This window comes from Oncorhynchus masou, chromosome 13 (genome assembly GCF_036934945.1).
Source record: "Oncorhynchus masou masou isolate Uvic2021 chromosome 13, UVic_Omas_1.1, whole genome shotgun sequence".
NCBI lineage: Eukaryota > Metazoa > Chordata > Actinopteri > Salmoniformes > Salmonidae > Oncorhynchus > Oncorhynchus masou.
The window spans coordinates 36,365,234-36,389,200 of record NC_088224.1 but is presented as its reverse complement, the minus strand read 5'-3'; the positions used below and the strand labels follow the sequence as shown (position 1 = coordinate 36,389,200).

Here is a 23,967-nt window from a genome sequence, read left to right as displayed (position 1 = left end):
ATGTACCAATCCTGTGCAAGTGTTTTTACACGTGGTCTGCCACTGCGAGGACGATCAGCTGTCTGTCCTGTCTCTCTGTAGCGCTGTCTTCTGCGCCTCATAGTACGGACATTGCAATTTATTGCCCTGGTCATATCTGCAGTCCTCATGCCTCCTTGCAGCATGCCTAAGGCACGTTCACGCAGATGAGCAGGGACCCTGGGCATCTTTCTTTTGGTGTTTTTCAGAATTAATAGAAAGGCCTCTTTAGTGTCCTAAGTTTTTTATAACTGTGACCTTAATTTCCTACTGTCTGTAAGCTGTTAGTGTCTTAACGACCGTTCCACAAGTGCATGTTCATTAATTATTTATGGTTCATTGAACAAGCATGGGAAGCAGTGTTTAAACCCTTTACAATGAAGATCTTTGTTATTTGGATTTTTACGAATTATCTTTGAAAGACAGGGTCCTGAAAAAGGAACATTTCTTTTTTGCTGAGTTTAGATTAAGTTAAAAAGTGGAATTTGGGGACAAATTGGCATTTGTCTAATGCTTTTTATTTTGTATATTCTATGTGATGCAGGAAAGTGCCTGAAAACAGGAGGAATCCTGGGAGATGTGGTTTCTTTGGTGACCACGGATTTGACAATAAGATCACCAGTATGCGGGTAAACCACTTAAATCAAAATTATATAATTGTAACATTTTCCAGATATCATATTCTTAGCTGCTTGTGTTTACATTGTTTCCAATGTTTGTTCCCTGTATAGACAATCTTTTTGGGCTACGGACCAAGCTTTATGTTCCAGACAAAAGTGGCAGAATTTGAAAGTATTGAGTTGTACAATGTCATGTGTGGTACGATTTCTTTCTTTACTTAAGTGCTATTAAGAGCTTATTCCTTGGCACCAGATATTTACAATAAATATTTTATAACTAGGAAATTGAACGTTTCAGTGGAAACTTTGTTCCATACTAAATCAATCTCATTTCTCAGACCTCCTGGGCTTGACTCCTGCCCCTAACAATGGAACCCATGGCAGTCTGAATGACATGCTGAAAGCCCCTCCTTTCACACCCACCATGCCAGAGGAAGTGACCGCTCCCACCAGCTCTGACACATCCTCTGCCACAACCTACGACCTGGGATGTAGCTGTGACAATGAGGTCAGTGGGGAGGTCATGAGTGGGAACCAACTCAAAGAGTTTTATTGAGTAACGGGGTCGGGGTCCATTCCATTTTCAACCCCTAAGGTTGATGTCCGATGAATGCAAGTATAAATGGAGACTGTTTAGTGTCACTTAACCCTAATTGCCGCTGTAAGTTGCTCTGGATAAGAGCGTCTGCTAAATGTAAATATAGGACAGACACTTCAGAACAAACTTTTTTGATTTTTGTAGGGGGGGGGGGGGGATCTGGTGTTCCATGTAGGGAATCTGTTATTCAATGTGTTTTTATTGGTCCCATGATTCATGAGCTGAAATAAAATATCCCAGAAATGTTCCATACACAAAAAAAGTATTTATAAAAAATTCAATAAAAATCACACATTTGTTTACATCCATCTCAGTGAGCATTTCACCTTTGCCAAGATAATCCATCCACCTCACAGGTATGGCATATGAAGAAAGCTGATTAACTTCTTACGGCTAAAATCCCGTTAACGGGATCGATTTGACAACAGCCAGTGAAAGTACAGGGCGCCAAATTCAAACAACAGAAATCTTATAATTACAATTCCTCAAACATACAAGTATTATACACCATTTTAAAGATAAACTTGTTGTTAATTGCACCACAGTGTCCGATTCCAAAAAGGCTCTACGACGAAAGCATACCATGCAATTATGTTAGGTCAGCACCTAGTCACAGAAAAACACAGCCATTTTAACAGCCAAAGAGAGGAGTCACAAAAAGCAGAAATAGAGATAAAATTAATCACTAACCTTTGATGATCTTTGTCAGATGACACTCATAGGACTTCATGTTACACAATACATGTATGGTTTGTTCGCTAAAGTTCATATATCCAAAAATCTCAGTTTACATTGGCGCGTTATGTTCAGTAATGTTTTGCTTCCAAAACATCCAGTGATTTTGCAGAGAGCCACGTCAATTTACAGAAATACTCATCATGTAACGGCTCTCGTCAGAATGAGGATCGGACCAAAACGCAGCTTGGTAAGTGTTCATGATTTTTATTTATCAAAACAATCAAACAAAAAAAAGTGAAAGACGAACAGTTCTGTAAAGCAAATAAACTATACAGAAAACAACTACCCACAAAACCCAAACGAAAAAGGACAACTTATATATGATCCACAATCAGAGACAACGATAGACTGCTGCCTCTGATTGGGAACCACACCAACATAGAAATAAAGAAACTATAATGCCCACCCTAGTCACACCCTGGTCTAACCAAAATAGAGAATAAATCCTCTCTATGGCCAGGGCGTGACACATCATAAATGTTGATGAAAATACAAGTGTTATACATGGAATTAAAGATATACTTCTCCTTAATGCAACCGCTGTGTCAGATTTCAAAAAAGGTTTACGGAAAAAGCACACCATGCAATAAACTGAGTACAGCGCTCAGGGACCAAAACAAGCCATAAGGACACCCGCCATGTTGTGGAGTCAACAAAAGTTAGAAATAGCATTATAAATATTCACTTACCTTTGATGATCTTCATCGGAATGCACTCCCAGGAATCCCAGTTCCACAATAAATGTTTGTTGTGTTCGATAAAGTCCATAATTTATGTCCAAATACCTCCTTTTTGTTTGCGCGTTTAGTTCACAAATTCACAAGGTGCAGGCACTTAGTCCAGATGAAAAGTCAAAAAATGTATATTACAGTTCGTAGAAACATGTCAAACGATGTATAGAATAAATCTTTAGGATGTTTTTAACATAAATCTTCAATAATGTTTCAACCGGACAATTCCTTTCTCTTTAGAAATGAAAAGGAACACAGCTCGCTCTCATGGCCACGCGCATGACTTAGCTCATGGCATTCTGCCAGACCCCTTAGTCAAACAGCTCTTATTTGCTCCCCCTTCACAGTAGAAGCCTGAAACAAGGTTCTAAAGACTGTTGTGAAAGCCTTAGGAAGTGCAATCGGACCACATTTACACTGTATCGTGGATAGGCAAAGATTTGAAAACCTACAATCTTCCCACTTCCTGGTTGGATTTTTTCTCAGGTTTTTACCTGCCATATGAGTTCTATTATACTCACAGACATCATTCAAACTGTTTTAGAAACTTCAGAGTGTTTTCTATCCGAATCTACTAATACTATGCATGCCTTAGCTTCTGGGCCTGAGTAGCAGGTAGTTTACTCTGGGCACCTTATTCATCCAAGCTACTCAGTACTGCCCCCCAGCCATATGAAGTTAAACAACCTGATCATTACACAGGTGCACCTTGTGCTGAGGACAATGCCACAGATGTCTCAAGTTTTGAGGGAGCATGCAGATAGCATGCTGACTGCAGAAATGTCCACCAGAGCTGTTGCCAGATAATTTAATGTTAATTTCTCTACCAACTGTAACGATGTAGAGTCGGGAAGCAAGTTCAGGGAGTGAAGGCATTTAATAAATAAACGAACATGAACAAAACAAGAAACACAAACAGCGCACCAACATGAAACAGAAACAATAATACCTGGGGAAGGAACCAAAGGGAGTGACATAACTAGGGCAGGTAATCAAGGAGGTGATGTAATCCAGGTGAGTGTCAATACGCGCTGCTGTGCGTGACGATGGTGACAGGTGTGCCTAATAATCAGCAATCTGGTGACACCAAAGTCGTTTTAGAGAATTTGGCAGTACGTCCAACCGGCCTCACAAGCACAGACCACTTGTAACCACGCCAGCCCAGGGCCTCCACTTCCAGTTTCTTCACCTAAGGGATCATCTGAGACCAGCCACCTGGACAGCTGATGAACCTGTGGGTTTGCACAACTAAAAAATGTCTGCACAAACCGTCAGAAACCGTCTCCGGGAAGCTCATCTGCGTCAAATGCTCTCCTTCGATGGCCACTGGCACGCTGAATAAATCCCGGTTTCAACTGTACCGGGCAGATGGTGTTGTGTGGGCGAGCGGTTTGCTGATGTCAACGACAGCATTTTCCAGTTCCCACCAATATCCAGCAACTTCACACAGCCATTGAAGAGGAGTGGGACAACATTCCACAGGCCACATTCAACAGCCTGATCCACTCTATGCGAAAGAGATGTGTTGTGCCGCTTGAGGCAAACGGTGGTTTTCTAATCCACGCCTCTACCTTTTTTTAAGGTGTCTGTGACCAACAGATGCATATCTGTATTCCTAGTCATGTGAAATCCACAGATTTCATGAATTTATTTCAATTGACTGATTTCCTTATATGAACTGTAACTCAGTAAAATCTTTGAAATTGTTGCAGGGTGAGTTTTTATTTTTGTTCAGTGTATATAACACACAGGAAAATCACGCTTTTGACTGCACTGGGACTTTAAGGTCTCTGTTCCTCTGTTACAGAACAAAGTAGAGGAGAACAATCAGAGATTCAGCCCAGACGTAGATGGTAAGTGTCAATCTTTTTATTTATTTTTTCGGTTACAGTTTATTTAAAGTGTTTTTTGTTGTTGTGTGTGTACTAATTTTCCACTTACCTAGGGTGTTATGAAGTAATCCAAATAATTTAAACGTTTGTTTGCTGGTTATTTACCAACTTCCAGAATCTCCAGGCTAACAGTTTTTGAAAATGTGAAAGATTGTATCAGTTAGCGGTGCATTCAAAAGTATTACAACTGGCAGAGTCTCTCGTGACAAGATATGACATGAAACGCCAAAAATGCTAATATTGGTAATATTGTGTTTTTTTAACACTAATGACCAGGTAAACCAAACAAAAGCATTGTTTGCTGTCTTACCTTGTCCATATACTGCTCACGGGGAAACTGTAATTTTGTAATTTGGGTGAACTCTTTTTTTAAAAAATTTTTTAAACTCTTTTTAAACTCACACCCTGACTTTCCCAATTACTGAGTGACTAGGAACTTAGCAACCATCTGACAGGTAACCTGTTGCACTGTGTAGCTTAGCAGCTTTGCTTCCTCACTCACACATCTTCTACTGGGATTGTTCTTGTGTCCTCTATATCCCAAACACTCTCGAATCCCCATAGCCAGCTGCGCCACCATAATTCAAGCAATTCCATGCTGCTGGTGGTGGTATTTCAAGCTGAGTGAACTTTACCAACTCAACTCAGTTACACTCGCCCCTCTCAGTCCACAGCCACCCCAGCCTTTGAAATGAACGCACTGCAGATCCAGGGCACGGCGTCACTGTAACAGGCGGCATGCTACTTGCTTAACAGCTTAGCTTCCTCGCTAACAAGTCCACTACTGAAAGGGATTGATCTTGCGTACTTTGTCTCGCAAATACACGTGACCGCCCTCTTGAAACACCTTAGCCAGCTGAGCCACCGAAAAGCAATTCAATGGCACAGGTGGTGGTATTTCAAGCTGAAGAGTGAGCTTTACCAACTCAACTGGGTTGCACCATGACAACGTGAATGTGGTTGGTCGAGAACCCGTTGTGCAGAGCGTTACACATTGTACACACTCCTGAGTTACTCCAGCCAGCTCCAACGCCTTATCCCCATGCTTTTGAATACACTAACTTATGCTAATGCTAATGCTCTTACTGATACAATTAGTTTCCACTAGCATTGCTACATCCCCCAAAAACACTAGCCAGGGGATTCTGGACCTTCTATTGAACCAGCTAAAGAACTTAGAACTTTGAATGAAACAACAACACTCAGGTAAGTCGAAAGATTAAAAATAAAAATAAACTATCCAGTTTGCAATATTTAGACAATATTATATAGTCACATAGCCTGCTGTAGAATTCAAAAACAAAATGACTGATTTTGAGCTAAGGTTAACTACTGCCCTACTTGCTTGATTAACTGATATTTTCACAGACGCCACACACCTACCCTTCGGTCGACCAGCGGTTCTTTTCCAAACGACGTATAGCCTCCTCCTCCACAGTGACTTCATCAGTGGATACAGCCAGGAGCTCTCCATGCCCCTATGGACGTCATTCACAGTGCCCAAACAAGTAGGCTATTCATCACATGGAACACAACAAACTAGTAGTAGTAATTTAAGTCGATCCATATGATTTGAGAGCTTGTCCTCAGACCTGGGTCATGTTGAGTCGTTGATCAGTAGTTGCCGAATGGTTTTTGAATTGTGACCCACAAGGCTTTTCTAGTTTTCTTCTTACCCACAGAATAGACACACAAAAAAGATCATAGTCACAGCCCAGGCTTTGGTCAGGGACTGGCTATGACCTACCAGTCGGCCCAGAGCCACCATTTGGAAAGCATTAGGTCATATCTTTCCAAAGCTCTTTTGAAATGTCTCTGTTTACTTGAGTGGTTGCAAGGAGTAGCATGCGTGAAAACAATAAGTACTCCTGTTGGGAGACTGTAAATGTTATTTTGGTCTTTGACTCAACTGGTTAATTGTAGTTTGTATTAAAATGAACCTGGTTTTGTTTTATTGGGGGGAGAGAATCTGGATAGGTACTTGCGTAACACTAACCTAACAGAACGCTATACAGACCCAGACACTATACAGCACACACATACCAACTAATGACATGGCCCCAATCACATACAGCAACACTGTATTGGCAGTTTGTTAACACTGGCTGTTTGTGTACCGGTTCTCTCTCGTTTGGCGATGGGATTTCACTATGTGTTACCAATGACAACATATTCCCTTCCAGGAAGAAGTCATGCCCCTCCCTGAGCCTGAGCCAGTGATTGAGTGTGTGAGAGCAGACATGCGGGTCGCTCTAGAACACAGCCAGGCCTGCACCACCTACAGCCAGGACACTGATGGCTCCTATGGCTTCCTCTATCCACCAGGTGGGTTGCACACTTGCCCACTCTTGGTCATGTTCATTAAGGCACACTGAAGCAAAACAAGCATTTCTTATTGGAGTTCAGATAGTACCTCCTTTTTCAATTCGTTTTGTGCTTAATGAAGACGACCCTGGTTTTGTGGCGCTACAGTGTGCAGGCTTTTGTTCCAGGCCTAAATGGGAGGTAAATGATAGTCTATATTTGTATTTTCTACGCTAGAGCTGGCCACGTCTTCTGAATCAAAATATGATGCATCACTGATCACAAACACTGTTCCCATGTACCCTGCGTTCAAAAGTGAGTATTCATTCATTTCTATCTACTTATATCAATTGTACACACACACACACACACACACACACACATACAAAGAGAGCCTCAGTCTAGGCCAGTGAAGCCTGGTGTGGTGAAAGACTAGAAAAGGATGTGAAGGTCAGTTCCCTTGTCTGGGGACTTTTAGTGTGGGGCATGACTTTTACTTCCTCTTGAAGGAATTATAGCATCAAGATCAGACCAGCAGCCTTTGGCTTTTGAAATGCTTAGAAGGTGCCCTGTCATGATTCAAATGGTGCAATAACACATTAATAACATGTATTCACAAAATGCTATACACAAATGCAGTATAGAGAGCATTTTCCAAGGTTGGCTATAAGCATTCATTTCAGTTCATGACCTAAATGCATTCAGGCAACAAGTAATTTACACATAATGTTTCAGAACATTTGATTAGGTTCTCCAATTGTTGATTGTCTTATTCCCTTGTTCTATTTTCCCTTCAACTCTGCAGAAGTATGGAGGTACCTCCAGGGGACTCTTCTCAAGCGCTACGCAGAGGAGAATAACGGCATAAACGTGGTCACCGGTCCCATCTTTGACAACAACTACGATGGCCACCGGGACACCACAGTGAAAATCAAAGAGTAAGGACTCAGACACAACAATAGCGTTTGCTGGCCGAGAGTACTTAGCACATCTGAAAGTAAATTGCGGACCAAGTGCGTTACCGATTTTACGTCTACAGCGGGTAGTCCCTAAAACACAGCATGTTGAACGATCGGCAGATGACCGCTATATCCACATTTGTTGCGATGTGTGCAAGCTATAAGGGTGACAGGTAGTGAAAATTTGTAATGGTGTTACATTGGATAAAAGTGGAGACTCAGCTAGAAATTGTATATTGTACACTGCAGTTTTTTATTTAACCTTTATTTAACTAGGCAAGTCAGTTAAAAACAAATTCTTATTTACAATGACGGCCTACCAGGGAACAGTGGGGTTAACTGCCTTGTTCAGGGGCAGAACAACATATTTTTACCTTGTCAGCTTGGGGATTCAATCCAGCAACCTTTCAGTTAGGATACCTGGCACAGTTGAGTAACAATGGGAAAGTATTTCTGCTTGAAACTTGATAAACTTGTAGCGCCACTTTTGAGAAAATGACACAAAGTTTTGGTACACCTAATGGAGAGCTCTTCTTTGTCTACACCCATTCAGCATCGTTCACACCCTCTTAAGCCTTAGCCCCACCCATCTCTTTAAGGATTCACATGTGTGGCCATGTACTAAACTGAGTAGTTTAGTAAACAACCAAATATTTCTAGATTAAAGTGGTAAAAGTAGTAGCCTACAATAAGGAGAAACTCCAGGTAAAATCACACTTAATCTAGCCCTTACCTATATCCCAATCTGACTTTGGTGCAGGTCACAACAAAATACAAAACTAACGTAAAGTTCTGCAGGCTACACAGCAACTATACAAAATCAAGATCTCACAAACTAAAGGTGGAAAAAGGCTGCCTAAGTATGATCCCCAATCAGAGACAACGATAGACAGTTGCCTCTTGATTGGGAACCATACCCGGGCCAATAAAGAAATAGAAAAACTAGAATGCCCACCCAAATCACACCCGACCTAACCAAATAGAGAAATAAAAAGGCTCTCTAAGGTCAGGACGTGACATCAATGGTAAACACACACTATATCAAATAAAGAAGGTGTAAATAGTACAGTGAAATGGTTACTTACATATTTGCAATTTCAAAAACAGAAAGTGTCCAGATAAAATGTTATATAAATTTTGTTTAATTACTAGACTATGCTCACCCGACACATTTGTCTAAATTCATGGGTCATGTCAAGGAAATGCTATAACCCCCCCCCCGGCCACATCTAGCTAAGTGGAGGGGTCACTATTGTCTAGATATGTACACATGTTGATTAAATACAAGAGATGGCCTTAATCACCCCTAGACACACCTGGCTAATTTGATGGATCATGTAATCATCTGGCAAAGTGGAGCCTTTTGTTTAGACATAGTGCTAGCTAGCTAGCCAAACAATGAATTAGCATAATCCAAATTTGTACTACTACCAATACAAACATTGTCATAGCTGTAGTATAAATCTGCAGGTAGCTAAAGCTAACAACTAGGTTCAATGTTAGCTAGCTAACATTAGGCTATAACTAGTAATGCAAATGGATTTCTGATTAGAATAATATTACTACACAGATGATACATGTAACGTTGGCTAGCGATCCAGCAAGCTAACGTTCGCTAGCTAACGAACAGTACGCTTTAACTTGCAAGGAAAATAACTTTCTGACAAAATTTGGAACTTATAATATCTGAAAATGTAGCTAGATTCTTACCCATATAGATGGGTGAACGCTTCACAGCAGACTGGAACCATTTTAACTATGTTTTTGTTTGTAGCTACATCTTGTTTGGCCAGCGTTGTGTCAAGTCACTCCTGTTCATACTGACCGTGGCGTGTGTCAATAGCGCCTGCTAAAGTCAGTGCATCAATGTTGAGAAAAGTAGCAAAACGTTTGTAGTTCTCGATGGCTAACGTTATATATTTCAAAACGACACTGTGGAGAGGACTATCAACACATACTGAGCAGCTCACGTTATAGACAGAAAAATGCTACATGGCAGACCAATCCAAACTCATCTCCTGGCATGTGCAACCCATCCATTATCTCTGCCAATCATGGCTAGCAAGAAGGTTCCTGGCTTTTTCCGTGGCTAGAACAACTAGGTTCGTAATTTAACACTTTTATTCGTATTTACTTATAGAATACAAGTTTGTTATTAAAGCACATGAAAGTATACATGTTCCAGGCATTTCTGACCAAAAACGCATTTTGATTAAAAAAAATAAGTTTACATTCAAATGCCTCTCCTGTGAAGTAGTGAAGTGCGACATACGCGTAGTTTCCTGAAGCAAATCTCATATCGCAGTATTATTTTGGGACGATATTTGATTCCAAGTATCGATTTTGCTACTGTAGGTAGCGGTAGGTAGCGCAAGCTGGCACTCGTCGGCTGTGCCTGCGCCAAAACTGCAGTATTCTTTTTCCTCCTATAGTTTGTTCTCCGTCTTGTTTTTAAATAGTGAGCCCACATGTTTTCAGCCCTTTTAATTTCCTGACTGATCAAAACTTGTTTTCTCATGCTCTGTCTTTTCTCTCTAAAGCAGACATGGTGTTCAATATGTTCATAACATCAAATCGCAATAAAATCGCAGTATCAAATCCCGATACTATATGTATCTTGAGAATCGCAAAACATATTTTATTGGCACCTAAGTGTCTTGATAATATAGCATTGTGAGGTCCCTAGCAATTCCCAGCCCTAGTGACAGGTCAAGATGATACCCTTTGTAAGATGTTACAAACAAAGGGGATCATGTTTTGTGTTATTCTATTTTTATGCTCAAATAGTTATGGCTGTTCAATTGGAGTGATCTGGATTCATTTGGATGTATTTTGTTTTTTTACTGTCTGGTACATTTAGCTATGATATCTCCTTTTACATAGAAGCGATGTGTGGGTAAAATCAATGTTATTTTTTACAACCTGTGTTGTAATAATTGCGTTGTTTTCACTATAACCTGTTAGAAATGCATTTGTACAGCACCGTGATAGCCGATATATGGCTGATAAACCGTAGCCTACATCGTTTCACGGACACTTCCAAAAGACAAGTGTCACACAGTGGCGTAATAAATTCAACCACATACATTTGTGTTTCATTACAGTTAAAACCCGGAGAGCAACTTCTGTCCTGTTTAAGTCCACAAAGCTAATACTGCATGTAACAAGCAGTTACATGACCTACACAGCATGGTCAAATGAAAGTTTAAAATTAGTTGTAAAAGTTAATTTGACCATCGGCTTGCTCGAGTTATAATAACATCCTTACTAAAATGTTTCCGAAGCAGCAAGATTATAATAGCCTAATGGGAAATACAACTGCAATGCACTTCAACTTTGACATGTTGTAGGCTAACTTTAGGGAGAAGCCCCCCGGAATACTGATGTTAACTTGTGGTAACCCCAAGATGTGCATTAAAACAGACTCTGAGCAGTCTAAATATTGATTCAGGACCACGGAGATTTACCGGAGAGTGCGGCCTCCGCTATCAGCACCTCAAGTTGGACAGTGCCTTTCTGGCGGAGGCAGCATCTCAACGAGCACATTCATCACAATAATATATGCGAGTTAGAATAAACCTGTGTAGAATATATTCTCACAGTTCAGACTAGATAAATAGTTAAGTATTACCATCTCGCGGCAAAGATGGAAGCAAACATGAAATAAACCGAGCTAAAATAATGATTAACATGGTACAGAAATTGTAAGCATATAGACATTGATCCTCTTACAGCAAAGATGAAAACACAAACCATTTAAAAAACATTTCAACAACATCAAGTATATGCCTAGTCTAATACAATGGCAATTTAAAAACACTAAACTATTTAGTCCAATCAATCCGTGTGTGTGTGTGTGCAAAGAGAAAAACATGTTGACTCACCCTACTTGTTGACTCACCTTCCTCTCTTTCATGCTGGCAAAATGGTCAAGTACTCTTAAGTTCATGCAACACGTTTCCATTGACATTTTTCCAAATGTGTGAGTCTCTCTTGTCCACAGCTATTGTTTAGGCAGGTTTTAATCATTTTCAGATAGGAAAATGGCCTTTCAAATGGCCTTTCAGCTGTACTTGTAACAAGGGATGGTGATCATCAGTTTCAGGAGCTTGCATACCTCGGGTAAAGTGTTGGTCACGTCATTTTTCACGAGTGATTGCAGCAGCTCACCTGGTGGTTTGTGGAAGGCGGCATCAGCATAGACTACCTGCAGCAAATGTTTCAACCTCTGGTTGTCAAAGAAAGGGTACGTCTTGACCAGCTGTGTGAATACTCTTGTCAGGAAACCCCTCTTGCTTGGAGTCCTCGGGGAAATGACCCATGATCAATAACACAGAAGTCGAGGCTCTTCTTGTTAGCAAACCTCTGGGTCATGTGTAGTATGATTCCATAGAGTATTTCAAAGTACAGTTGTTTGGTATCTGTCCAGGAAGCCTGGGTCATTGTCAGCGTTGTCCCGGTGGTTGAGTCCCTGTTCATAGTCATCCCAGCCACGGCTGCTTCTTTTGCGTCTTTCATCTTCCATTAAACAGTCTGATCAGTGTATATCCTTGTATATCCTTTGAAACTTTGCATCACTTCTAATGTCTTTCAATGCATTCAGTGTACTATCAACCCGTACACAAGAATGTCTTACATCAAGAGATTTGCTCTACAGGGCCTGCAACAGCGGTTCTGTGAGTCCAAAAATGATGACAGCTTTGCACACTCTTGGCATTCTCTCAACCAGCTTCACCTGGAATGCTTTTCCAACAGTATTGAAGGAGTTCCCACATATGCTGAGCACTTGTTGGCTGCTTTTCCTTCTCTCTGCAGTCCAACTCATCCCAAACCACCTCAAATGGGTGGAGGTCAGGTGATTGTGGAGGCCAGGTCATCTGATGCAGCACTCCATCACTCTCCTTCTTGGACAAATAGCCCTTACACAGCCTGGAGGTGTGTTGGGTCATTGCCCTGTTGAAAAACAAATGATAGTCCCACTAAGTGCAAACCATATGGAATAGTGTATTGCTGCAGAATGCTGTGGTATCCATGCTGGTTAAGTGTGCCTTGAATTCTAAATACATCACTGACAGTGTCATCAGCAAAGAAACATCACACCTCCTCCATGCTTCACGGTGGGAACCACACAGGCAGAGATAATCCTTCACCTACTCAAAGTCTCACAGAGACAAAGTGGTTGGAACCAAAAATCTCACATTTGGACTCATCAGACCAAAGGACAGATTTCCACCGGCCTAATGTCTATTGCTTGTGTTTCTTGGCTCAATCAAGGCTTGGTGTCTTAGTTGTGGTTTCTTTGCAGCAATTTGACCATGAAGGCCTGATTCACAGTCTCCTCTGAACAGTTGATGTTGAGATGTCTGTTGCTTGAACTCTGTGAAGCATTTATTTGGGCTGCAATCTGAGGTGCAGATAATTCTAATAAACGTATCCTCTGCAGCATCCTGAGTCTTCCTTTCCTGCAGCAGTCCACATGAGAGCCAGTTTCATCATAGTGCTTGATGGTTTTTGCGACTGCACTTGAAGAAACTTTAAAAACTTTAAAAGTTACTGATTGACTGACCTTCATGTCTTAACGTAATAATGTGCTGTCGTTTCTCTTTTACTTATTTGAGCTGTTCTTGCCATAATATGGACTTGGTCTTTTCCCAAATAGTGCTATCTTCTGCATACCAACCCTACCTTGTAACAACAGGGCACAACTTTTAATTCAAATGCATTCCAGGTGACTATCTCATAATGTTGGTTGTGAAAATGCCAAGAGTGTGCAAAGCTGTCATCAAGGCTACTTTGAAGAATCTCAAATATAATATATATTATGATTTGTTTAATAATTTGTTGTTACAACTTGATTCCATATGTGTTCTTTCATAGTTCTGATGTCTTCACTATTATTCTACAATGTAGAAAATAGTTGTAAAAAATATGAGCAGTTGTCCATGAGCAGTTGTCCAAACTTTTGACTGGTACTGTACCTGTAAATATGTTGCTTGTCCCACAGTGTTCAGTCATGGCAGTATCGAACTCTGAAAATGCATTGACAAGTTCCACAAAATGACCTTTGTTAAGGCTTGCTGCTGACTCGTCATGCCTCCTGAAGGCTTGCTCCTGCGGTCCCAGGTTTATTACTGCGATTAACAGTTTCTTCAGAATGTCTGTTTTATTCACCTGTTCGATGTGCCTCTGGACACTGATCACTGCGGCCTGGTTGATCCGGACTCGACCAAAGAGCTTTAGTTTCAGGCTCGCCATAATGTGTTTTTTAGATTTTCCATATCGGTCAAGGGACCTGCCCAGATTTGCAAGATCAGAAAAACCTGTGGTGGCCCAAGGGTTGTTGAGCAAACATGTGCTCTTGTCAAATAGAAGGCATGGCCAGCAAAACATTTTTATTTTTACTTAGCACTCCCAGTTAGCCAGTCGTATTGTAATTCTCAGTGTTGAAATATCAGGTCCCAGCCCTTGCTCCTCTCCCCTGCGCAATATCCAATTTTGGAGTCGGCCTCCCATTCACCTTGATTTTCAGTTGCTGCTCAAATGACAATTATACAAAATCCTTTTGAACTATAAACTCTAGATCCCTATCTCCATCCATAGCTAGCTACTGCAGGACACATTCCAGAAGCTGACTGACGTTTGGCTTTGTTGTGATTTGATTGGAATGAAGGGTTACAAGAGGGGACATGAGGGGACATGTAATAGTTAGACACATTCCCATAAGAAGACAAGCCCCTCTGTGGGCCCCTAGTGACTTAGCCCTAGCAGAGAAGGGATAACTGCAAACAGTATCCAAAATAAGACATTCTAATGACATATCTCACATAAGCATTATTATGTAAATAAAACATTTATCAATGTTACCTAATTAATTCTGATTCAGCCACGACAGGGCCCACGTTTTGAGGTCAGTGTGTGTTGTTGCCTACCCTCACCACCTGGGAGCAGCCCTTCAGGAAGTCCAGGACCCAGTTGCTAAGGGAGGTGTTTAATCCCAGGGTCCTTAGTTTAGTGATGAGCTTAGAAGGCACAAGTCAGTTAAGAACAAATTCTTATTTTCAATGACAGCCTAGGAACAGTGGGTTAACTGCCTTGTTGAGGGGCAGAACAACAGATTTTTACCTTGTCAGCTCTGGGATTTGATCTTGCAACCTTCCAGTTACAAGTTCAACACTCTAACCACTCGGCTACCTGCCGCCCATTCAACTATGCTGTTGAATTCTGAACACGTAGGTGTTCCTTTTGTCCAGGTGGGAAAGGGCAGTTACCATACCAAGTGTGCAATAGAGATTGCATCATCTGTGGATCTATTGGGGTGGTATGATGGTAATCCAATTTTATTTGTCACATACACATGGTTAGCAGATGTTAATGCGAGTGTTGCGAAATGCTTGTGCTTCTAGTTCCGATACAGTAATACCCAACGAGTAATCTAACCTAACAATTCCACAACAACTACCTTATACACACAAGTGTAAAGGGATAAAGAATATGTACATAAAGATATATGAATGAATGATGGTACAGAACGGCGTAGGCAAGATGCAGTAGATGGTATCGAGTACAGCATATACATATGAGATGAGTAATGTAGGGTATGGAAACATAAAAGTGGCATTGTTTAAAGTGGCTAGTGATACATGTATTACATAAAGATGGCAAGATGCAGTTGATGGTATAGAGTACAGTATAAACATATGAGATGAGTAATGTAGGGTATGTAAACATTATATTAAGTGGCATTGTTTAAAGTGGCTAGTGATACATTTTTTACATCAATTGTCCATTAATGTGGCTGGAGTTGAGTCAGTATGTTGGCATCAGCCACTCAATGTTAGTGGTGGCTGTTTAACAGTCTGATGGCCTTGAGATTGAAAAACAGCTTCTGTCTCTTGGTCCCTGCTTTGATGCATCTGTACTGACCTCGCCTTCTGGATGATAGCGGGGTGAACAGGCAGAAGCTCGGGTGGTTGTTGTCCTTGATGATCTTTATGGCCTTCCTGTGACATCGGTGGTGTAGGTGTCCTGGAGAGCAGGTAGTTTGCCCCCGGTGATGCGTTGTGCAGACCTCACTACCCTCTGGAGAGCCTTATGGTTGTGGGCGGAGCAGTTGCCGTACCAGGCGGTGATACAGCCCGACAGGATGCTCTCGATTGTGCATCTGTAGAAGTTTGTGAGTGCTTTTGGTGACAAGCCAAATTTCTTCAGCCTCCTGAGGTTGTGTGGGTGGACCAATTCAGTTTGTCTGTGATGTGTATGCCGAGGAACTTAAAACTTACTACCCTCTCCACTACTGTCCCATCGATGTGGATAGGGGGGTGCTCCCTCTGCTGTTTCCAGAAGTCCACGATCATCTCCTTTGTTTTGTTGACGTTGATTGTGAGGTTATTTTCCTGACACCAGACTCCAAGAGCCCTCACCTCCTCCCTGTAGGCCGTCTCGTTGTTGTTGGTAATCAAGCCTACCTCTGTAGTGTTGTCCGCAAACTTGTGGGTGAACAGGGAGTACAGGAGAGGGCTCAGAACGCACCCTTGTGGGGCCCCAGTGTTGAGGATCAGCGGGGTGGAGATGTTGTTACCTACCCTCACCACCTGGGGGCGGCCCGTCAGGATGTCCAGTACCCAGTTGCACAGGGCGGGGTCGAGACCCAGGGTCTCGAGCTTGATGACGAGTTTGGAGGGTACTATGGTGTTAAATGCTGAGCTGTAGTCGATGAACAGCATTCTCACATATGTCTTGCTCTTGTCCAGATGGGTTAGGGCAGTGTGGTTGCGATTGCGTCGTCTGTGGACCTATTGGTGCGGTAAGCAAATTGGAGTGGGTCTAGGGTGTCAGGTAGGGTGGAGGTGATATGGTCCTTGACTAGTCTCTCAAAGCACTTCATGATGACGGAAGTGAGTGCTACGGGGCGGTAGTCGTTTAGCTCAGTTACCTTAGCTTTCTTGGGAACAGGAACAATTGAAGCATGTGGGGACAGCAGACTGGGATAAGGATTGATTGATTATGTCCATAAATATACCAGCCAGCTGGTCTGCGCATGCTCTAAGGATGTGGCTGGGGATGCCGTCTGGGCCTGCAGCCTTGCGAGGGTTAACACGTTGTAAAAAAATTTACTCACGTCGGCTGCAGTGAAGGAGAGCCCACAGGTTTTTTTGGGGGGGTGGGGGCTGTTTGTGTGCGTGTCTGTATATTCATTAAAGTGACCACTAATGACTGTCACCCCCAGGTACGCCGGAGTCTCGGCTCCGGTCCCCACCCACTACTACGTAGTGATCACCAACTGTCAGGATGTCAACCAGACGGTCGAGGCGTGTGACGGCCCCCTCAATGTCTTCTCCTTCCTCTTACCCCACCGCTCAGATAATGATGAGAGCTGCAAGGTAATTCTCTCACCACATGGGGGCACTATGTCTATGACTAGCTCTCTGCTTGAAGAAGACTACATCAGAAATTGTCATTCACCGCAGATCAAGGATCAGGTTATCCTACTGCCAGCCCTAACCGTAACCATTAGATGGATGAAATAGTATCTGACCCTTTATGAGTGTATCTTGGCTCCACCATTCTTCCCCATGGCTGGGACTCTATATTCAACCACAGTTGCTTTAATCACAGGATTCTATACAAATAGAAACCAACCTCCGAGTGCGTATTTATTTCACAGAACAATGCCACATCATTGAAAAGCTATTTACTAAATTACATGGCAACGGTTGGTATTTATGTGAACTAATTCAACTGACGTTATTCCCTTGACAAACTGTTGGCACCACGTGACACTTTCATGCTGATGAATTCTTAAGAATCTTAGGGAAAGGCCTAGCATGACATTCTAGAATCGTTTCCAGGGAACAGTTAAATGGTGTAGGGGAAGTACTTTGTTGTTTCCACTGCACAGTCCTTGAGTCAACTCTGCATCTAATAACCTTTTCTACAGTTTCTTATGTTCAGACTTCCATTCATGGGACATCCCTTGCCCTACTGAATTATTGGAGTGACATTTAGAATGAATACAGATGACCATCTCTGTAGGCTACCTGTCACTCTTCTCACTAACCGTTTGCCACACAAACTCATAAAAGGCCTGATTCAGGGCCGAGATATTCACACACAACTCTGACCTTCCCGTTAGTCACTTAAACATTGTGCAGATTACACATTAAGTTTTAAACTGAATTTCTTTGAAGTTTGATTAGGATGTATTAAGCTTTGCATTGTCAGCAGAAGATGGTATTTATTGCAGCCTTCGTTGTCAGTTCAAATTTCACAATACAGTGCCTTCAAAATGTATTAAGACCCCTTGAATTTTTCCTCATTTTGTTATGTTACAGCCTTATTATCAAATAGATTTTTTTTAAGTGTCCTCAGTAATGTACACACGATACCCCATAATGACAATGCAAAAACAGGTTTTTAGAAATGTAATAAACAGAAATGCCTTATTTACATAATTATTCAGACCCTTTGCTATGAGACTCGAAATTGAGCTCAGGTGCATTCTGTTTCCATTGATCATCCTTGAGATGTTTCTTTGATCCTTGAGATGTTTCTACAACTTGGTTGGAGTCCACCTGTGGTAAATTAAATTGGAAAGGCACACACCTGTCTATATAAGGTCCCACAGTTGACAGTGCATGTCAGAGCAAAAAAATGAGCCATGAGAACAGCTCAAAAAAGAAAAGAGAAAAGACAGTCCATTACTTTAAGACATGAAGGTCAGTCAATCTGGAAAATGTCAAGAACTTTGGAAGTTTCTTCAAGTGCAGTTGCAAAAACCATCAAGCGCTATGATGAAACTGTCTCTCATGAGGACCACCACAGGAAAGGAAGACCCCGAGTTACCTCCGCTGCAGAGGAGAAGTTCATTAGTTACCACCCTCAGAAATTGCAGCCCAAATAAATTTTTCACAGAGTTCAAGTAACAGACACATCTGAACATCAACTGTTCAGAGGAGACTATGTGAATCAGGCCTTCATGGTCAAATTGCTGCAAAGAAACCATTACTAAAGGACACCAATAAGAAGACGATACTTGCTTGGGCCATGAAACATGAGCAATGGACATTAGACTGGTGGAAATCTGTCCAAATTTGAGATTTTTGGTTCCAACCGCCATGTCTTTGTGAGACGCGGTGTGGGTGAACGGATGATCTCCGCATGTGTGGTTCCCACCATGAAGCATGGAGGAGGAGGTATGATGTTGTGGGAGAGCTTTGCTGGTGACACTGTCAGTGATTTATTTAGAATTCAAGGCACACTTAACCAGCATGGATACCACAACATTCTGCAGCGATACACCATTCCATCTGGTTTGCGCTTAGTGGGACTATCATTTGTTTTTCAACAGGACAAGGACCCAACACACCTTCAGGCTGTGTAAGGGCTATTTGACCAAGAAGGAGAGTGATGGAGTGCTGCATCAGAGGACCTGGCTTCTACAATCATTCGACCTCAACCCAATTGAGAATGTTTGGGATGAGTTGGACCGCAGAGTGAAGGAAAAGCAGCTAACAAGTGCTCAACATATGTGGGAACTCATTCAAGACTGTTGGAAAATCATTCCAGATGAAGCTGGTTGAGAGAATGCCAAGTGTGCAAATCTGTCAAGGTAAAGGGTGGCTACTTTGAAGAATCTGAAATGTAAAATATATTTTGATTTGTTGAACACTTTTTTGGTTACTACATGATTCCATGTATCTTATTTCATAGTTTTGATGTCTTCACTATTATTCTACAATGTAGAAAATAGTAAAAATAAATAGAAACCCTTGAGTACATAAACATTTAATCTTGACTTATGGTGGTCCTGCAGAGCTCAGACGACGAGTCGCAGTGGGTGGAGGAGCTGCTGATGTTGCACACAGCGCGCGTCAGAGACGTGGAGATCCTCACAGGGCTGGACATGTACCGCTCCACCACCCTGAACTACACCCAGATCCTCTCCCTCAAGACCTTCCTGCACACCTTTGAGAGTGACACCTAAAACCGACACACACAGACTCACTCTTACTGTATCTCTGTATTGTTTTCACTCTCTTCTCAATCTTGTTACTGTTTCACTTCCCCTCTCCCCTCTCTGTCCTACTGGGCACAGACGCCAATTCAAAGTCTACTCCACATTGGTGCAACGTCATTTCATTGAAATGTGGAAACAACGTTGATTCAACCAGCGTGTTCCCAGTAGGGTCTCTCTCTCTCTCCCCAGTACATCTCTGATCTTTAGGTGTATATTTGTATACAATTTGTCATATTTATTAGGTAGAAGATAATAATGCTACCACTTAGTCACACTAATTCAGAGAGCTCTTGTGTAGAAGTGGAATTAGACTTTTGCTGTGTGTGGTTCGAGAGAAAGTGTTGTGTCGTGAACGGAGTGTTTGTTTGGGGAAGTGGAGTAATGGGTTGGATTAGGTAATGGGCCCTTTGGTTGCAGGAAGATGATTTCATATCTCTTAATGCCTCACAGTGATGTACTATAGCCTGAAGTATCTGTGTAATTCGTGTGAAGACTTTACTGCCACCTCCTACTAAGGATGACAGAGCAAATGTTATACAGTCGAGGCATCAACGGCAACTTGCTGTAATACTTTATTGGTGACACAAAGCGTTGTTCAGGCTAGTGCATTGGTGTTATAAGTGCTAAGTCAGTAGTTATAAGATCTTATAACTGTGTTATAACGTAACTTTAACAACTGGTATATGATGTTTATGACAGTGTTACGTTGGCCTTATGACAGCGGAGTCAAGTGCAATGATTGGCTGTTTGGCATTGAGCGAGCGTACTGTATTAAATCTATTACTGATGACGGCCCTGCTGGCAGCACACTTAACTCAGTCAAAGTCATAGAGATTCATCACAATTAACTATCTTTTTCATGTCACTTAGTACAAGCTCCATTGACGGCCTCAAATGGTTGATATGTATGTTGATGGTATCTGGATGTGTTTTTCCCTTCTAAATTGTGTATTATTAGCATGTGGCAAGGTTCTGATCAGAATAAATTCTTATAATATTGCAGATGACCATTTGAGTCATTTTTGACACCGTAACCATTCAATCAGTATGTATGTTATGTATAGAGAAATTTGAGAGCACCATCTTGTCAATCATTTAACCTTGGCTGTAGTATTTGGAGTAAGACCAAAACGCTAAGTTTAAAAGGTGTGTTTTCTTATGCTATACTTTTACTGTTTTTTTGCTGTTTATCCATGAGGAATAATTGTGGAAGCTATGCACTAAAATCTGGGTGGTTGTTATTTTAGATTACAGTGGCTCTGCAAAGTGCTTTTCCAGATCATTTACAAAGCTTAATTCCCTCCTTCAGTGGAATCATTGCTGGATTTGGCTACTGTTTAGATTATGCTTATACACTGATCTTACATACAGAGACTCAAATGTTTACTTAAAGTTCCAAAGTCAGTGGTTATGAACGATTCATTGACTTTTACATTCATTATTTGTATTTTTGTAATTTAGCAGGCATTCTTATTCAGAGCGACGTAGTTAGCGCATTGATCTTAAAATATCTAGGTGGGACAAGCGCATATCACAGGCATAGTATTAAACTTTTCCTCAATAGAGTAGTTATCAGCAAAGTCAGAGCTAGGAAAGGGGGGGGGGGGGGGGTCAAGTGCAAGTGTTGGTTCAGGATTTTGTTTTGGGGGGGGGGGGGTCTAGGTGAGGAGGGGGATTATTTAAGATACTCTTTAAAGAGGAAAGGGGTTCAGGTGCATTCGGAAGATGGGAAGGGACTCTGCTGTCCTAACTTCAGGGGGAAGCTGGTTCTACCATTGGGGTGCCAGGACAGAGAAGAGCTTGGACTGTGCTGAGCAGGAGCTGCCCTCCCGTATGGGTGGGAGGGCCAAGAGACCTGATGTGGCAGAACGGTGCTTGGGTTGGGGTGTTGGGTTTGAGCATAGCCTGAAGGTAGGGAGGGTGAGTTCCTCCAGAGCGACATACAGTTAGTGCCCTGTAGGGGCACCAATAAAATAACACTGTCATTTTTGCATCCATAGCTCTGTATAAGAATTTGAGTGGTTACATTACATTTCTCCAGTCCCACCCCTAGCCTTTTACTGAAACGGGTGGGGGAAACGCTTTATTATTGTTTCGATTGCTGATTTAAATGTTCTATATTTCTTTATTTCAACAATTGCACCATCAACAATTGTTCACCAATTCATAATACTACCAGGGCAATACTTGCCCTATTAATTAATAAAGTATACTACTCTCAGAAAATATTGATTTTAAGATTACTTTATTGGTCAATTGCACACTGGGTCCAACCGAAATATGACTTTCACTTTCAACCCAACCACTCTGAAAGACACATATATACACAGGCTTTGGGAGAGGTGCGGGGAGCTATTGTGGGGGGTTAAGTGTTTTGCTCAAGGGCACAACAGCAGGCAATGGCATCTAGGATTTGATACCAGCAACCCTCTGCCTGCCAGCTCACTTCCCAACAGATTTTCTTGTTGGACCCCGGATTTGAACTCGAAACGCTCCGGTTGCTGGCTCGCCTCTCTAACCTTTTAGCTCTCTGCAATCAGATCTGAACATTGTAAAAATCAGAGTTGCAAAACGTCTTCCCTGTAAATCATTAGCGTTTCCTGTAAAGCTTAATATCAGGTGAGTTCTGGACAGGTTCCCAAAGCTTTCAATTGGTCTCTTGCCTTTTACAGTTGCAGAAACATGAAGTTCCCTCTTCTGACAATAAATGACTTTCCCACACTCATGGAGTTCCAGAGTTCACTGTTGTGGTGAAGTAGCACCTCGTGTTGGCTGTGTTTAGAGCTGGACAGCTCTCAAATATGGGGATAAGCAAGGAGTTGCAGGGAAAGAAGACTCTTGTCGTAAGTGCATCCAACATCCAGCTTCTTTTGAAGGCTTCACTAATGGAAGTGGTGTACAATGAGATAATGGGTAACACTAAACTGAAAGCCTGCAGGTATTTATCATGATGCAGTCATAATGTATTGTAAGACTTTTGTCTCATAATCATTTTATCGCAATCCTAAGTAAATACCAGCCAGTTGAAACCTTACAAAGGCTCATAATTGTTTAATGTAAGTTATAAAACATACCGGCAGGCTTTAAGTAGTTTTAAGTGTTATTGAGATAGGATATGCATAAGATTGATTGGATTTATGGGAAAGGGTACAATTGTACTTTATAATGCATACAAATAAACTACTCTTAGAATAATACTTACACTACTCATGAAATGCACTACAAAAAAATGCTCACGACAATCAAAAGGATACCCGTAAGGCATATGAAGGGTCATGTTTGGGAGTGTTTCAGTGGGACTGGTAGCTTTACCATCACAGATGTGTGCTTATTGTGTATTGCCCACTCCACATGCCCAGTGTATTTGTGTCCTTTGCAAATTTTTTACCATATGTTCTCCACAGTGACTCAGCAACCCTACATTTTTTTCCCGGAACACTTTACTATAAGGTTCCATTTGTGAAGGGGTAATACATGGGATAGAACGGTTATTTAATCATTTGTAAATGAGTTATAACCCATTAATAAACGGTTATCACATTGGCCAAAATAGTGTAATAACTGGTCAGTGTTAGTCAAATAGTAAGCCAATATTTACCTCCTGTTATTAACCATTTATAAATGCACTTGGAAATGTTTATAAGATTAACCTTTATGTCATCTTGCAACCACATTTTCAATGGTTGCAGGTAAACTATAGTCATTTAACTTTCGGGTGAGATGCATTGTTGCTCTATCCCAGGAACAGAGGATGGTTTTTATGATGTCTTGACCGACCTTTGAAAACCCGATGCCCTGGTAATTTACATCCAGGACATTCTTCAATCAACACCCTTAACAGATTACCAGATTATATCAACAAACATCACTTCTCTGTGATAGTCTAAGTACGGTGAATGCTCTGGTGTGAAATGGTAACCGTAATACCTTTGATTGGTGAAACATTGGAGGTATCCTCTCACAACATTGATTGCTTTGGTCTTCACACCCACCATTCATTGACGGAACATATTTAACAAAGTGTTGAATCCTCTCTCATGTATGTAGTGATGAGTACCCAATACTGCCTATAAGTATGTCTAACTTCTGAC

General features: G+C 41.6%; 2 protein-coding genes across 2 annotated transcripts in view; both read left to right on the top strand.

Annotated features, from left to right (window-relative positions):
- Positions 1–20,876, top strand: part of enpp2l (ectonucleotide pyrophosphatase/phosphodiesterase 2-like) — a 29,224-nt gene extending 8,348 nt beyond the window's left edge. Inside the window, exons 16-25 of the mRNA XM_064983653.1 lie at positions 563–647; positions 750–837; positions 977–1,146; positions 4,513–4,558; positions 5,966–6,105; positions 6,781–6,922; positions 7,139–7,216; positions 7,707–7,839; positions 17,087–17,240; positions 19,673–20,876. Coding sequence (XP_064839725.1) covers positions 563–647; positions 750–837; positions 977–1,146; positions 4,513–4,558; positions 5,966–6,105; positions 6,781–6,922; positions 7,139–7,216; positions 7,707–7,839; positions 17,087–17,240; positions 19,673–19,843 — 1,207 coding nt within the window. The 3' untranslated portion in view covers positions 19,844–20,876. The remainder of the gene's footprint in view (positions 1–562; positions 648–749; positions 838–976; positions 1,147–4,512; positions 4,559–5,965; positions 6,106–6,780; positions 6,923–7,138; positions 7,217–7,706; positions 7,840–17,086; positions 17,241–19,672) is intronic.
- Positions 20,877–22,554: 1,678 nt separating this feature from the next.
- The window catches only part of LOC135552187 (venom phosphodiesterase 1), a 30,624-nt gene continuing 29,211 nt past the window's right edge, over positions 22,555–23,967 (top strand). The window contains exon 1 of the mRNA XM_064983652.1: positions 22,555–22,719. Within this exon, the coding sequence (XP_064839724.1) occupies positions 22,678–22,719 (42 nt within the window). The 5' untranslated portion in view covers positions 22,555–22,677. The remainder of the gene's footprint in view (positions 22,720–23,967) is intronic.